This window comes from Centropristis striata, chromosome 19 (genome assembly GCF_030273125.1).
Source record: "Centropristis striata isolate RG_2023a ecotype Rhode Island chromosome 19, C.striata_1.0, whole genome shotgun sequence".
In the NCBI taxonomy this organism is placed as follows: Eukaryota; Metazoa; Chordata; class Actinopteri; order Perciformes; family Serranidae; genus Centropristis; species Centropristis striata.
This window is the reverse complement of record NC_081535.1, coordinates 11,333,475-11,349,636: the sequence shown is the minus strand read 5'-3', so window position 1 is coordinate 11,349,636 and position 16,162 is coordinate 11,333,475. Positions and strand designations below refer to the sequence as shown.

General features: G+C 37.8%; 1 protein-coding gene across 1 annotated transcript in view; it reads left to right on the top strand.

Annotated features, from left to right (window-relative positions):
- The window catches only part of pnpla7a (patatin-like phospholipase domain containing 7a), a 42,331-nt gene extending 27,692 nt beyond the window's left edge, over nucleotides 1-14,639 (top strand). Inside the window, exons 28-36 of the mRNA XM_059358652.1 lie at nucleotides 16-132; nucleotides 896-965; nucleotides 1,154-1,270; nucleotides 1,431-1,579; nucleotides 2,513-2,665; nucleotides 2,767-2,886; nucleotides 6,359-6,443; nucleotides 7,025-7,140; nucleotides 8,810-14,639. Of these exons, the coding sequence (XP_059214635.1) occupies nucleotides 16-132; nucleotides 896-965; nucleotides 1,154-1,270; nucleotides 1,431-1,579; nucleotides 2,513-2,665; nucleotides 2,767-2,886; nucleotides 6,359-6,443; nucleotides 7,025-7,140; nucleotides 8,810-8,917 (1,035 nt within the window). The 3' untranslated portion in view covers nucleotides 8,918-14,639. The remainder of the gene's footprint in view (nucleotides 1-15; nucleotides 133-895; nucleotides 966-1,153; nucleotides 1,271-1,430; nucleotides 1,580-2,512; nucleotides 2,666-2,766; nucleotides 2,887-6,358; nucleotides 6,444-7,024; nucleotides 7,141-8,809) is intronic.
- Nucleotides 14,640-16,162: the final 1,523 nt, after the last annotated feature.

Here is a 16,162-nt window from a genome sequence, read left to right as displayed (position 1 = left end):
CGGCTTTCCCTGCAGGAAATGACATCATGGTTCAAGAAGGTTCTGGATTTGACGTACCCCGTCACCTCCATGTTCTCCGGTGCTTCCTTCAACTCCAGCATTAGCAATGTCTTCAAGAGCAAACAGATTGAGGTGAGTTTACTACAGAACCCTAACAATTAATTGGTTTCAGCTGATTAAGACAGTGATGGTGCAGGATATGCAAATGAATCATGTGAACTTACTATGGAAGCCTGTTTCTGCCAATTTATTGGAAAAAAAAATCCCCTACATTATAATAAGAAACTTTATCAAAATAAGGACTTGGTATCTTTTGAGAAAGATTCTCATTATTTTGAGAAACTCATTTTGAGGATGTTTCATTATTTTTGACACACTAAGCCATTATTTTGAAATAAGTAATTCAGTGTCAAGATTTAATACTAATTCATTCATTCATTATCCTTAACCGCTTATTTGCATTCGGGTTGCGGGGGGCTGGAGCAGATTCCAGCTGACTTTGGGCGGGAGGCGGGTACACCCTGGACAGGTCTCCACACTATCACAGGGCTGACGCATAGAGACAGACAATCACGCTCTCATACACACCTACGGGTAATTTAGAGTCACCAATTAAACCTAAGCTACATGTTTTGAACTGTGGGAGTTAATACTAATTCATTTTTGAGAAAGGCATTATCAGAGAAAAGATCAGAGAAAATATATTTTTTTTAGACTTATTTTGTGATATTAAGTCATTATTTTGAAGCCGCTCAATATTTTAAGATACCTAGTCATTGTTTTGAGAAAGTTTCTCATTGTAATGATGTTAATCATCATTTGTTTCATCACAAGGTTAAGTTTCATGTTGTTTTTTCTTATTTATCTGTTTAAATGTAACCTTTTGTGTATGCAGGATCTTTGGATCCCATATTTCAACATTACAACTGACATCACTGCCTCTGCCATGAGAGTACACACTGATGGTAGGTTAAAATAATCCTTCGTCAAAAATAGTTTTCCTACCAAAAGTGATAATGACCTCGTCGATGAACTGACCCTTTAATTAGTCTCACTGATTACTTAATTGTCAGTTTGGGTTGGTTGCTTTCAATTAAATACGTATCGCTTCGCTGGCATAAAACTTATAAGAGTTGCCCGTTGCTGTTTTAAGGTTCTCTGTGGCGGTACGTTCGTGCCAGCATGTCTCTGTCTGGGTATCTGCCTCCTCTCTGCGACCCTAAAGATGGACACCTGCTGATGGACGGAGGCTACATCAACAACCTGCCTGGTATTTTGCACTCAGTCTTTTCAGTTTTAATACTTTGTAATGGGAGCTTTGATCATGTCTTTTTTTCTTCTTTTTTTTAAAACTATTTTAACACCCGTGTAGGATTGATTACTCTCCCTCTGTTTTTCTGCTGTCTCACCTTTGTTTCCGTTTCCTCCAGCCGATGTGGCGCGCTCCATGGGGGCCAAAGTGGTGATAGCTATTGATGTGGGCAGCCGGGATGAAACCAACCTCACTAATTACGGCGACTCGCTCTCAGGCTGGTGGCTGCTATGGAAACGCCTCAACCCCTTAGCTGAGAAAGTAAAGGTAATGGTTTGATTAAAAATAAAGAGACAACATACTGTGCGAGGATATGTTTTTATGAATAACAATGAGGATGTTTAGGGCCCGAGCACTAACAGTGCGAGGAGGCTATTGAAATTGGTCCGTTTATTATTATAACGGCAAATAACTTGCGTTTTTGAGGGCATTATCATATTCCAAAACTCACCAAACTTGGGACAAAATTCAATCCCGTCGAAAATGTACGTGTTTTATTGGTTTTAAAAATGGGCGTGGCAAAATGACCTACGAGTGCCCCCTAGAGCCCCTAAAACAGGTTTGTCGTAGAGGCACGAAATGTGGTACATACATGTATCATGGGAAGACGCACCAAAAAGTCTCAAGAAGCCATACCCAAAAACAAACAGGAAGTTGGCCATCTTGGATCTAAATGGCATTTTAGACGTTTTTCGCCATTTCCACGGTGCATACTTTAACAAACTCCTCCTACAGATTTAATTGGTTCAACTTCGGACTTGTTCAGTACCATCATAAGGCCTTTGAGATCAACAGTTATTAAAAGCTTTGCAGACCGTCACACTGTGTGGGCGTGGCATGGCGGCAAAATATGGCGTTTTAGCATAAAACACGAGACTGTATAACTTCACCATACATTGTCCAATCTGCCTCAAACTTGTCATGCATGATGATGGTCCATTACTGAACAGTTGTACATAACAATATTTCATAAAGTCCCACCCTTTTTGATTAGCCACGCCCCCTTTTCCTAACTAATGAACCTTTGTAGAGACTTGCATGAGGTGTCAACGTACTCAGCCGAGAGTCCTTGATTACCTCGCCCCTTCAACAATTGCTGGAGCTGGCGTGGCCGGCTCCCCCAGCGGCTCCACTCTGCTCACGCCCGTTAATTGCTGCTTGCAGCTTGAATTTTATTCATTTTTCCTTTCTATACTTGAGGTGTTGAACATGGCAGAGATTCAGACTCGTCTGGCCTACGTGTGCTGCGTGCGGCAGCTGGAGTCCGTGAAGAGCAGCGACTACTGCGAGTACATCAGACCTCCGATCGACAGATACCGAACGCTGGAGTTTGGCAAGTTTGATGAGATTGCTGTAAGTCTGAAAAACAATTAACATATTCTGTCGTATGTTGTGATGATTTTTCCCATCGGTAGAGAAAATAATATTGATTTGTGGGCTTTTGTGTAACGTAGGAGGTGGGATACCAGCACGGAAAGACGGTGTTTGACGTTTGGATTCGCAGCGGAGTGGTGGAGAAAATGATGAAAGACCGACACCAGGAGGAGTTCCACAACACCCAGAGCAAGAACAATGTAAGGATGGAGGGAGGGGAAACACACAGGAATGCTGTAGTTTATACAACTCGGTTCCAAAAAAGTTGGGACGCTGTGAAAAACGTAAATAAAAACCGAATGCAATGATTTACTTATATTCAGTTTTTATTTGCTCAGTGTTCCAAGTTATTTTGGAATCAGGGTGGTATTAAAGTCACTTACCTATAGTGCTATTTATCAATCTAGATTGATGAGTAGATGAGCAGTGATACGATTGGCGGGTGTAGTTCGGTAGAAAGAAAATAGTTCCTACATGAAACTGCTCACAACAAGGTCTCTGGATGATATTTGAGCATCACAAGCCATCTAGTGCTATTAAAAGGGCCGGATTTAGCATTTTTAGACATTTTAAAGATTTACACTTTTTTTGACCAGTCAACATACTATAGCATAGTGTTTTATGTACAATTTCTTGTTCATTTTAATGCCTGGTACAACTAAAGGTACAATTGTTTGGACAAATATAATGATATCAACAAAAATAGCTCATAAGAGTTTAATTTAAGAGCTGATATCTAGACATTTTCTATGGTTTTCTTGATAATAACCAAAATCATCATCAAGAAAACCATGGAGAATTTTTGTTATCATTTTATTCATCCAAACATATGTACCATTAGTTGTACCAGGCATTACAATGAACAAGAAACTGAAGAAAACAAGGGTGGTCTAATATTTTTTTCTATGACTGTATGTGTTGTTTTTTTAGGATGAACTGGCCCTTCTGAGGACAGTTCAATGTAATGCAACACCAGAGTTTGAGCCTAATTTTACTTGTGCTTTATAAATATCGATTCTCATCATAACTCTGATGCTTCTCAGTTGGTGAAGTAGCTGACAGTGGACATTTCTAACTCAAAATAACTTGGTTTAATCAAAGCTATTCAAAAACTACAGAGCTATGTGAGCAAATCGGTTGCAAAACTGAAACGCATTATCTCAGTAATTGCTCTGCATTACTATCCATCTGTGCAAACAGTTCATTCAGGCCTTGAAAAACAACATAAAGTATTTAATTCCTTTTGAGTAGAAATAAACACCCTCCTCATGAACATTCAAATCCACGCTGAATTGTTTCTGTACAACAGATGTTTCATCCTCATTAGAAATGATCTGAGATCCCAGACAATGTTAAATATACCATCAATAAGAAGCCTTACATTAAAACTAGCATATCTACAACAACCTTTGCCAACATTATTGCAACCATGCAAAAACTGTATACTCATAATCAACACAAAAGCAAGTGTAGCAGTCGTCAATAATTATTTTTTACGGAAAAAGTGGAGGTTAAGTCAGTGTCTGTTATATATTTTTTAATTAAATAATATGAAATGATTTACTTATATACGTTACTAAAAAGTATCAATAAACACCTCACATCTGCCGAGAAAAAGAGTTTGCTCGGTATCTGTAATCTCATTTACAGAGCTTGTATTTTTAATGGACCACATGGGCATATTATATTGGTTACATTTTCTCTCATTGTTATCGTTTCTGCCCTCATCGTCAGCTGCATTTTATAGTCAACAGCCTCCTGTTTTAGACCTTGGGCTAGACTGCCGTTAAAGCAATAACATTAAAAACCATGCATCAGTCTGCGCTTAAAGTACAGAGAAACAGATTTGCCGTGCACCAGATTTGTCCCCCAGCAATGTCAAAGAAAGACAAAGGACCAACTAAACAAGGGAGGAGACAGAATGATGAAGAAAGATGAGATATTCACCCCGAGTCTGAACAACAACACGAGGATGAAGAGGATAGTGAAAGTGAAAGGAGTTAGCCCCAGAGCAACAAACTAACAAACGAACCTGAATAATTGTGGAGATAAGGACGGAGCTACAGATTTTTAAAACTGTAATGCTTTAAACCGTCTTATAAGTGAATCTAATTTTCATTCTTTAAAACAATAGCTCTTCCACATATGCAGTTCATGATTGTGTCTCTATTTTCTGATGTTACTCTCAGCGGAAATAATGCATCTCTTACCCTGATGTGTTTGGTAATGTTCAACAGAAAATATTAGAGTGGCAGAGATTTTAAAACCAAAGAGGGAGATTGTGGGTTAAGTTAATAGAACATACAGTAGTTAAAGTGATAATATTAAAGATTTTCATTTAAATAAATGTCTGTTGTCACTTTCTTCTGCTGAATGAGGTAATGCCATGGTGAACCCTTTCATTGACAGTATAAGTTTTAAGTATAAATATAAGTTTTATATTTTACTTATAACTTATAACTAAGTTTTATTAGATATTTATTGGGTCTTATTATGTTATGTTATCGTTGTGTATCTTGTCTTGTATTGTTGTGTACCTTGTCTTGTGTGTCCTGCTGCAAAACAAATCTCCCTTCAAGGGACAAATAAAGTGATTCTGAAGTTATTAGGGGTTCGATTTCAGTCAAGAAAAAATTCAGGGGCCTGCGATCAATATGAGACAAAATCATATTGCCCTTTTACACAATCGGTTACATTTTTACCAACTCACAAAAGCAACTAAAATCTGATTTGATGTGTAGTGTGAACTAGCCATAAAATACATAAAAGAAGGGGGAATCAGCAGAGGTCCCACTATACGATTTTATCCCAATACTTGATACAATATTATTGCGAATTTTAGCATTTTGTGATATGAAACAGTTTAACTGCATTTTGTGTCCTCAAAATTAAATTCAATCAAGAATTGTTTTGTCAAATAGGAGAAAATTCTCTTTTTTATTTCTCTACAATAAGAGTCAAACTGAACTGATATCAAAGATGTATGGATGACAACAATTGCAGCATTTTATCAAACTTTCCTCAACTTTAAGCTTCACTGCACTGAATTTTTTGCAATGAAAAATAAAAAAGCCTTTGCAACGTTATGTCGAAAACTTCCTGACACGATATCCTGACATGGTGCCTATAGATTCCTTACATCTTCTAATTTCATAAGATACTAGTATGTACAGTATATTCATAAAAGTGAGCCCGCTACGGCCTCTGGGAAAAAAGAAAAAAGGCGAAATGCTGAGTGTCAGAATGCTAAATTTCAATACTTGTCGACCATGAATTGATATAATATCGCCACGCAAAATATCGCTTCAGTCCAATTTAGATAAGATGTGCTCGGCTGAAAGAGAAGAGAAAATGGCAAAATAGATCAGTATCGGGGAAAAATCTGCTATGTTTTACATCATGTACTGCATGGTTGGGGAAGGGGCTGTCAGTCTTGAAATGTTGTTTTTCAAAATACAGCAGTTTAAATGTGCGCTACACCTGCACATCCCTTCTTCTTGCCGCTGGCTGCTATTTATGTTTCATCAACAAGGTGTACGTAAGGAGGAATACATTAAGCGTTCTAACAGACAAGGTGTTGAAGGCTGGCAGCTGGCGTATCTAAAGCATAATTGATTAGTTATCTAAATCTATTTTGAGCACTTCTCTAATGTAAATGTGTGCTTCTTTCAGGTGGTGGCGTGTCCCAATGCTTCCTTTACTGACCTGGCAGAAATTGTGTCCCGCATCGAGCCCGTCAAACCCCCTCTGGTGGACGGTAAAACTACAGACACACTCTAACTTTCAGCCTCACCCCTGTAATCATACTTTCTTAAAAGATGTTCACAAAAGTGTCTAGGAGAAGGCGAGCTATTACCGCTTCTCCTCCATGTTTGTCTTTCCTGTGCTCGCTCTTATTTATTTAAGGGTGGGCTTTTCTTTCTCCTGTCATACTCTGTTTGCAAATGAATCCGTGTGGCATCGAGGAGGAAATGAGTTGCTGAATAAATTGTGTGTTAAACTGTACTTCAAATCCAGCATTTTCAATCAAACGGAAATAATTTACATATTTTATGTTATTTTAAAACAATCTTTAAGTGCAACCGAAAACAGCAACCAGTGCTGTTTTCCCAAGATATCTCCATCCTTCTTAATCTCCCTCTTCTTTCTATTTATAACCCATTTGTCATCCATCACTCGTCACACTGCCCTGTTTGACTTCTCACAGTTGTGCTTTCCTGACTCATTCACCTGCACACCCACTTTCATTTGTCACCTCTTCTACACATCACGGATTCCAACTTTTTCACCCACAATGTGCTTCTTTTCTTCCTGTCCTCCGCTCCTTCCCTCCATCAGAGGAGTCAGACTACCACACTGACTACGAAGAGGAGGCGTTGGAGAGCGCTCTGTCTGACATGGAGCTATACAATCGCTACGGAGAGCACACTGAAGGGGAGGAAACTGCTGACACGGTGCGAACCACTGCTTCTGAGGGTGCACACTATGGGCTTTCTGTTCTATTAAGTACAGCACTTGCATTTTAGTCACTGTTATGAATTCTATATTTTTTTTCCTTTACACAACACAGTTTTTTATTGCTTTAAGACACAATAACTTTTTGTGAAATCTAGACTTTGGGAAAGTCAAAAGCGTCCCGTTGGCAATTGTTCAGAAAAAGATGAAAGTTCACTCTGGAGCCAGGCCAATTCATGCGTTAAGTGATCAATAACACCATAAATATATCCTGTAATGAATTGGAAAGCACTGCAGGGCCACCTAATTAAACTAAAATGATATGTTTTAGTTCCAGTTAAGAGTCAGGGGCTGGGAAAAGTTGTAGAGCTATGACTTTGAGTTGGAAATAAGTGGATTCAACTTGGACTAAATAACAAAAGACCAAAAAATAGCAATTGCTGATTCCAGTCTTTAAAAGATTCAGGTCTACTGGAATTACAGGTTTTAACTGGCAGGTTAGCTGTATTGTCTGTCTATAAAAAGAAGCGTTTCATCTAGGAGAAGAAAGAGGATAAAACCTGTAAAACTATCTTTGCAGACGAGTAGGTTAACCAATTTAGGTTGTAAGGATTATGAGACATAACAACCGAGAAAAATATGAGGAGTTCTTACAAAGACTGTCAATTAAGATATAATCAGTTTTCATAAGAGGCACAAGGTCAAGTGTCATTAGTACAAAGCGTCAGCGTTAATCCTCATACCACTAACAGCTGCTTAAACAAATCTGTTGCTACTGAAGTACTTGAGACACAAACTTAAAAGCTAATTAGTGAAAATGGATTGGAGGTGTTCAGCCCGGGCCATTAAGTAAGAGATCTGTTTTCAAAGAGAAGTTTAACCCTCTCAACCCCACAAAGGCAAAATCACAAAATGTATTCCTTTACTCTTCATGTAATTAAAAAATTCGGTCCAAAATAAAACAATTTGCACTGTAAAAAAACATGAAAATCTGCACTGTCCAGTAGGGCTGTGCATTATGACCCGACTGTCCATCTATAAATGACTGGGCTGCGACCAACAGTCATGACAAAAATTAAATTAATCTTTGAACTACAGGTTCTTTGCACAGAGCTGAGAGGAGCGAAGTAAAATGTAAAAATAAAGTAAAAATGTAAGTTCAAAATGTCTCGCATGTGCAGCAATGCCATCAATTATTATATGATTTGAGGCATTATAAATCTGTTATACTGCACAAAATATATTTCACAGTTGTTTCTATAGAGGTGTGCAGTGAAAAACAAGGAATTTAGTCAAATTTAAAAGGAGCAAAAAACACGAGTGTTAGAGAGCAAGAGGAACGATCCAAATCAGATTAAATTTGAGATTGTTAAAGGATAGGTTCACATTTTTGAAGACATTCCTGTTGTCCTCTGGGAGCAAAGAGAACACGCTTTCTTCGCAGTAGGTTAAAGGATGGGGGGGTGATTTATAAAAAAGAGGAAATGAGATGGAACTAATTGAAATAACTGATTGAAAGCAGGCTCTTTCATAGTAATTATGTTGTTTGATACTGATCCATTCATTGGAGTGTATTGTGCCTTTCTAACCACTTTTTCTTGTGTCGAATATTAATAATTTGAGCTCCTCGTCTCTTCACTAATACAAAATCTTGATTCTGATTCTCAGGATGAAGAGCTGGAAGCGAGAAGCACACGCCGCATTACCTCACTCACCAGCAGCCACTCCCAGTCTCTCTCCGTCTCCGACAGCCCTTCCGAACAGTCCACAAAGTGAAGACCGGTTTCTGAACTCTGCCCGATCAGGTCATCACCGTTTAACCTGCCTGTCTTTTACCCTCCTGTCTGTCCCACACCACTCCCGTCCCCTGCCCCCGAGACTGTCGGCACAACTGCCAATACCATTTTGCCCTCTGTAAACTGGCCTCGTTAGCCGTGCTGCCGACACGGCAAATGGGTGGCCCCTTTGAAAAAAACAAACTGAACAGACATCACATTTACTCAGCTGCTAATCCTATGCATTCCCATTATATGACAGCAGCTGCAAGTCTAATCATTTCTCATATTGAGATACTTTCTGTAGCTTTACATGAATCACAACAGCACAGTAATATTGTCATATTACATGAAACCAGGCGAAGACAGTAAATCCTGGCTGATTACATTTAAAAGACACATTTAAGGAGCTTGAACTAAGTTTGAGATAGTTTGTAATTAAGCTGACTCGGTTTTTTTCCTGTTTTCTAGACACACAGATCGTTTTTACATATTTGTTTCTGCGGTTTCTGACACATTTCTTGTTTATTTTTCTGACCATGTGCTAATTTTTGGGTTGCAACGGTCTGAGATTTTCACAGTATCATGGTATGTTGTATTAGACTATTTTTTTGTTATTATTATTATCAGTTACAAAGACCCTTAAAGGAAGTAAAAAAGAAGGATTTCTTTGGTTGAACAAACACTTTATTGAATTGAAACTTGAAAATCATTAGAAAGAAATAAATTCCATCTGCATGTGCAAGTATGGCTCAAGTTGACAAGTTTGACAGGAAGTGCAGGAGGAAAGGAGATGTGTACATGCAGGTGACATCTGTTTGCTTTAGTTTTTCCCAATACTGTAGATAAAAAAATGCACATGGTATTATAATTTTCATATTTTATACCATGGTAATCTGAAACCAGTATAACACTGCAGTTTAGTTCTGTAGTTTAAACCTCCTCGGGCTACTTGAAATTCTTCAAATGAAGCACTACATACTAAAATTCACCTCAGTTGTGCTTTTGAGCGGCAGAAATCTCTGAAACTTGGGCAAAACTTTCTCCATAGCGAGATACCTCAAGAAATACAATGTTCTTATGGCACATTTTCATTGATCAGACGTGTTTATCCAAAGCGACATACTACTGAGAGCTCATAAAACACAACCAAGGATGTAGTTGGAAGGCACCGTGTCAGTAAGTGCCATGGGGTTTAGTTTGAGTCCAATAGGACTAAGGCTGAGATATATTTACACTTTAACCACTTGTTTGCGTAAACAACAGGCTGCGTTGTGAACAGAATAGTTCACATACATGCCTGTGTACAATGAGTGTTACTGGAGGTTTTCACTAAAGGCCAGACCAGAGAGGGCAGAAGTAATGCAACTACTGGATTTGCAGGATGTAAATAACAAATATACTGTTAATTCTGAGGACACGATAGAAGAAGTGATAGCGGCGCCATTGTAGATGATATGTGACCCGTTAAATGAAGCCCATTATGAAAATAGAGGGTACCGCTCGTGCTGTTCATGTGTACATTGCATGTTGTGGATGCATAGTGTTAATTTGTGGTGAGGTGCACAACCAAGGCGCAGGACACGCGAGGGAGACCACATCACACAAACATGTAGTGTAGAAAGCTTTTGTCACCAATGGTTCTTAATGGTGGTGGATATAGACCCTATAGTGTGCTCCTGTAGTTTGGGTGAGTCGTTTTCATTTCATTTATCATATAGTCATATGCCCATTAGGTAGACCTCGTCCAACCCCAGTCTATAACCTTGTGAACAGGAAGTGTGGGTTTACAAGTGTTGGTGTTGTTCTAGGTGTGTAACTACCCCCAGAAAGGGTCATGGCATAATTTAAGAATCAAAAACATCATGAATTAGCAACAAGGAAAATACCAATATTAAGATATATATTGTAATTTTGCCAGAAAGACACACATTCCACAGACTGTAAAAATAAGTGTATTCAGAAAAGTTCTAATTAGTTTAAACAAATCCTCTTTTACTTTGGTTTTCGTTAACCTTGATTTTGGGAAAATTGCCAGCAGCCCTATTAAGTCACCTCTAGTTGAACTCTCAACACTCAAAATCAATCTGTGCACCACCAATAACTTTTTAAGGATGCAATGCATGCCAACACAAACCCACACACCTCAGTGTTAGTGTGGACAAAAGGTGGGGACTTTTAACTCACAATGTTGGGTTCAATGGCTCAAGTCAGTCAATAACTGGCAGCGATCAGCAATGGACAATGCCCCGACCCTAATGACAAAACCACTTCCTTTGGATCACATTAGATGGTACGAGCTACCTAATACAGTGGAGCTAAGAACAGCAACCAATCACTCTTCCAGTGTACACAAAAAAACGAACAAAAAACCTGTCTTTTGTGTCCACATCAACAAGCTTTACTCAGAATCAGAAAAGAGAGCAGAAAAAGCAGCTCGCTCTGTGGCCATGGCTGTCAGCATAGTTTTGTCGCACCCAGTGTGCCAGGGACATGGAGGGAAGTAATGATTGCACTTCAAAGCACTACTTTCCCCTCTCAGCTGGCAAGAGAGCCCACCCCACCGCCCTTCTGTTTTCTGCCTTGAATCTATCAGACACAGACTGCGCAGCAGACACTGTGGATCTATTGGGTGAACTCAGAGGCTTCACTCGCCTCAGTACAGTTTATGCTCACACACAGGGCTATTTACAGCAGGAGGATATTCTTCACAGGAACATGTTGTACACATTACTTTTTTTTGGCTTGTCAAGATGTTTTAGCTTCTTCCTTTTCCCACATTGATTTAGATCTTTTTTTTTTCTTTTTTTTTCGAAAAAAACTGCAATTAAGTCCATCAGATATTTGTTGCCGACGTAATATTATAGTCAAAAAAGTGAATCATTATGTTCATATTTAAGATGATAATGTATACAAACTAAGCCCTAGATGATTTATGCACAAGTTGGACAATCACTCCACAAATGCAATGCACAACTACACTAACAAATGCTTATAAAGACCATTTAACACGCCTCTCTGTATGGCACTTTATCATTTTTAGAGTTCACTTAACCTCAATCACAACTAGGGCTGCAGCTAATAATTATGTCATCATAAATATTTTTTCTTATATCATATTGGCCTATTATTAGTTGTTATTGTTAAGGAAATTGTGAAAGATTGATATAAAATGTTCTTAGAGCCCAAGGTGACGTCTTTATACTGTTTTTGTCTGACCAACCGTCCTCATCCCAAAGATATGGAGTTTACTATAAAGTTATTCGAGCAACAAAGCCTCACATTTAACAAACTGGAACTATTACACATGTGGCATTTATGCTTGATAAATAGTTTAAACATATTAATTAATTATCAATGTTTGCTGTTTTCTGTTGATTTACTAATTGTTTTCTGCCCAAATTGCCTCATCGCCAGAGGCCCAACAATACTGCATAACAAACCATCCTTGATAAGGAGCCCTTCAATTTATTTCAGAAAAAAAAGGTGAAAATATATAATGAGTTGAGCTTTTTCTTTGTTTTTTTTTTGTTTTTTTAGAAAAAAACAAACAAACTTAACTTTGTTCTGACTGACAAACTAAATAATAGTGATTGTTCTACACTTTCTTGTTACTTATCGGTAAGCTCATATCAGTCAGCCAACGTGAGGCTCGAGTTATTACACCTGAGCCACACTGCCTTCCTGAGCAGCACAGGGGTTTTCTTTGTGTTTTTTTTTTTTACATGAACACCCATGATAAGAGGTCAGAGCAGCCACACAGCAAGCGTGAACAGAACCACTAACGTGTGTACTGGCTGTGGCAAATGTAGAGATTTTCAGTGAAGATGTTCCTTTGGCATATTGACATCACACCAGCTACACAGCACCTTTCATTCCACTTTCAATGTCTAAAATCTGTAGAATATGTCAAAGACACCAACCAATACCAATAGCCCACAGTTACCTGCTTCTCATTGCCGATATAAACATGATCACTGATAATTTCACATTGTAGGATTTTAAACAAAGTCAAGTTAATATGCCATTTATGCACACATGATGTTAATAAAGGCTAAGATGTAGTGAGCAAAGATGGATGATATCATATAATACTCCATATCTCAGTCCTGAATCAAAATCTAACTGCTATAACAACAACATTAGAATACATCATAACGCTTTACATACGCACTTTGACAGGTCTCGTATTTACTTACAGTTTTTAGACCAGGGCTCTGCAACCTTTACTAACAAAGGAGCCATTGTTGGCGAACAAAAGAGAAAAAATGTGAGAATGGAGCCACAAACCGTATTTTGAGCTTTATAATGAAGATAAAACAGGCTACGAAGTCCAAATTAGCCTTCCAACATTACTAATGGTAATAGTAGTGACCATTTATTAATATGATTGGAATTGAAAGATAGCCTACGTAGGGAAACTCAAAACTAAAAGTTTGAGAAAACTTAAGTTTGAGAAATTTAGAGTTTAAGGTGCCAGGCAGCAGACTTTCATAAGCTATGATGCACATTGTAGTTGACAAAATGTAAAAAAAACTTTTTTATTGCCTAATTTTAATGCCTGATAAAAGCTACACATTTTACAATCATATAATACAAATTGCTTTGGGCCTACACCAATGATAAATAAAAATGAAGTATAAAAAAAAAAAATCGTATAATTTTTTTGTCAGAACCACAGGGAGCCTCTGCAGACGGCCTGAGAAGCCACATGTGGCTCCGAAGATGCAGGTTGCTTACCCCTGTTTTAGACAAAACGCTCTATAAATGCCAAAGTATTACTCAATAACGCTAACTAGCCGCCACCTTCTGTATCATGGTGTGTAGATGCTGTCAATGTCAATGAAAGCTGTTTGCATTTGTATCATCAAACAATAGTTTACCACCTATAACTTCATTAACAGACACATGCATAATGTACATTTCTCACTATCAGCTGGTAATTTATCAATAGACATAATATATTGTACATTCCTATTAATTTGTTACTAAAAGCCTTTATTATTTATGTTACTGATGGCCATTATCAAAGGTAAACATGTAAAACTTAGAGCTGCGACAGTCAGTAAGACGGCCGTCATGAACAGTTAGAGGTAGGCAGTGTGGCCCAGGCGTTTGAATATCAATGCAACTTTTAAGTTTTTCTTTTCTTTCTACCCACTTGCATACATTTATACATTATAGCACCCTGTGAGCGTCACCATATGAAGCCCATACTGGTGCTGCCGTGCCTGCCTGCAGCCTTACCTTATGTGTAGACAGTGGGAGAAACACTACGTGGATCCCATATAGTGTTGGTTTCTGAGTCTGGACACAGAATTTGGGAGCAAGATAGAGACGGCAAAATCTTGTTTACCGGTGAGGTAATCATGTTGGCACTGTTTGTTTTTGTTTTTTGTACTTTTGGATGTTCTCCAAAAACCAAGCACAATGAATTGATGTTGTCTGGCAGAATGAATGTTTTACTACTTTATTAAATGGGACATGATAATGGATCGAGTGCTTATGTGATGTGTGGAACTGTGCCATAAAGTTAATGTTACAAAGCCTTAGATGACCCGTACGGAAAAATAACCGCTCGTGCCCTTGTTTAGAATTAATGATGAATGTTTACCGGAAAGCCTGTACTGTCTGACATCAGTTACTTGTCTTTATTTATGTTATTTGATAAAAATCATTTTTGATAATCAATTGTTACTAATAAACCACTTTTTGTTGTTGTATTCTGTGTCTTTCATTTTTGCCTTTGCCAACAAACGATTAACAATTATTCTCATCTTTGATTAATGTGCTGATTAATAGCTTTGCCTTTAAAAAAGATGGAATCTAGTAAAAAAATCCTATCTAGATGCATCACAGGGCTCTGAAAGAAGAGTGACACTTCTTTACTTCAGTTAAAACCACGATACATAAATCTGCTTAGTGCTGTTGCCTGCGGGCATCACTAATGAGATCATACGTTAATGACACCTGAGTAAATAAAGCATCATTAAGAATAGAAATAAATTATCATCCAATGAGAAAGTGGTGCCGCTGGGTGGCTCCATTGTTAAATTCCCTTCAGTGGGAGCAACACGGTCAGTGAGTTTCTGCCCTGCTTAACTTTCCTTCTGTCACATCCGGCATCGTTGCCAGGTCCTGTAAAGCACTTTTTTCCCCTTCAGAGATGGACAAGCAAACAGGAAGGGCCTTTATAATAAGCACCTGGGTTTCAATTTCAGCCCCAGTCCTTTCCCTCTAACTAAAACCAGTAGTGGAGAAAGTAAAGGTTTTTACATTTTTATATATATAGTATATAGGGTTGCATTCAGGAATTTTCAAAGTTGGAAACTTTCCCATTGAATTTATATAATAAAAAGGACAAAACTGAATTTGCGAAATTGAAGGTTGGCCTTTAACAGGGAACTTAAATATAGTTGGGGAAAATAAATATTTTTTTTAACATAATCTTGACTAAAACAACCAGATTTCATGCAAGTAGACTTAAATATCTGCTATCCCTCAATCACATGCACATAGCACACTGCTTACTGCAGGGCTGCTGAGGCCACGCCCCCTACATGCACTTAACATTTACATGTTAAATGGGACTTTTTTTGGAAGAAGGGGGGCTCTTTCATTTAACATGTTGAATGGGACTTTTTGGGGATGGGTACATTTTACTTAATTTTTGAATGGGTTGGGTCAGGGGGATGAGTAATATCTAACTCAACATTTGTGCTTTTGTTCAATGAAAGAATTGATAAACAACAAAATCATTCAAATTGATTAACTTCTACTTTCAAATAAATCAGTTGAAATTTCTTTTTTTTTCTTTTCTTTTTTTATGAGTATTACCAAAATTCCCCAGCTTAATTTCCCATGGAAAGTTTCTGGGTATTAACCGGAAATGTTCCACCCCTTTGCAGCCCTAATAGTATATAGTAAAAATTAAGTATAATCAGGACAATGTACCAAAATATTAAAACTAAAAGTATCAAATGCAGGAAACCACAAAATGATTTTATTTTTTTAAAATAATTAGAAAAGGACTTACATGTTTATTGACAGAAAGAAAAAATAATTACCTGTTAATCAAGTAATGGATTACTCAACTATTGTTTTACCTCTACTTATAGCAAAACATACTTTTTCATTACCTTTTTTTAAAATGAAAAACTCTTATTTTGGAAATGTAAGCTGTTGTGAAGAGTACATGATTTCCTGTAAATATAAACTGGCATAAAATGAAAAGACTCAAGTTAAG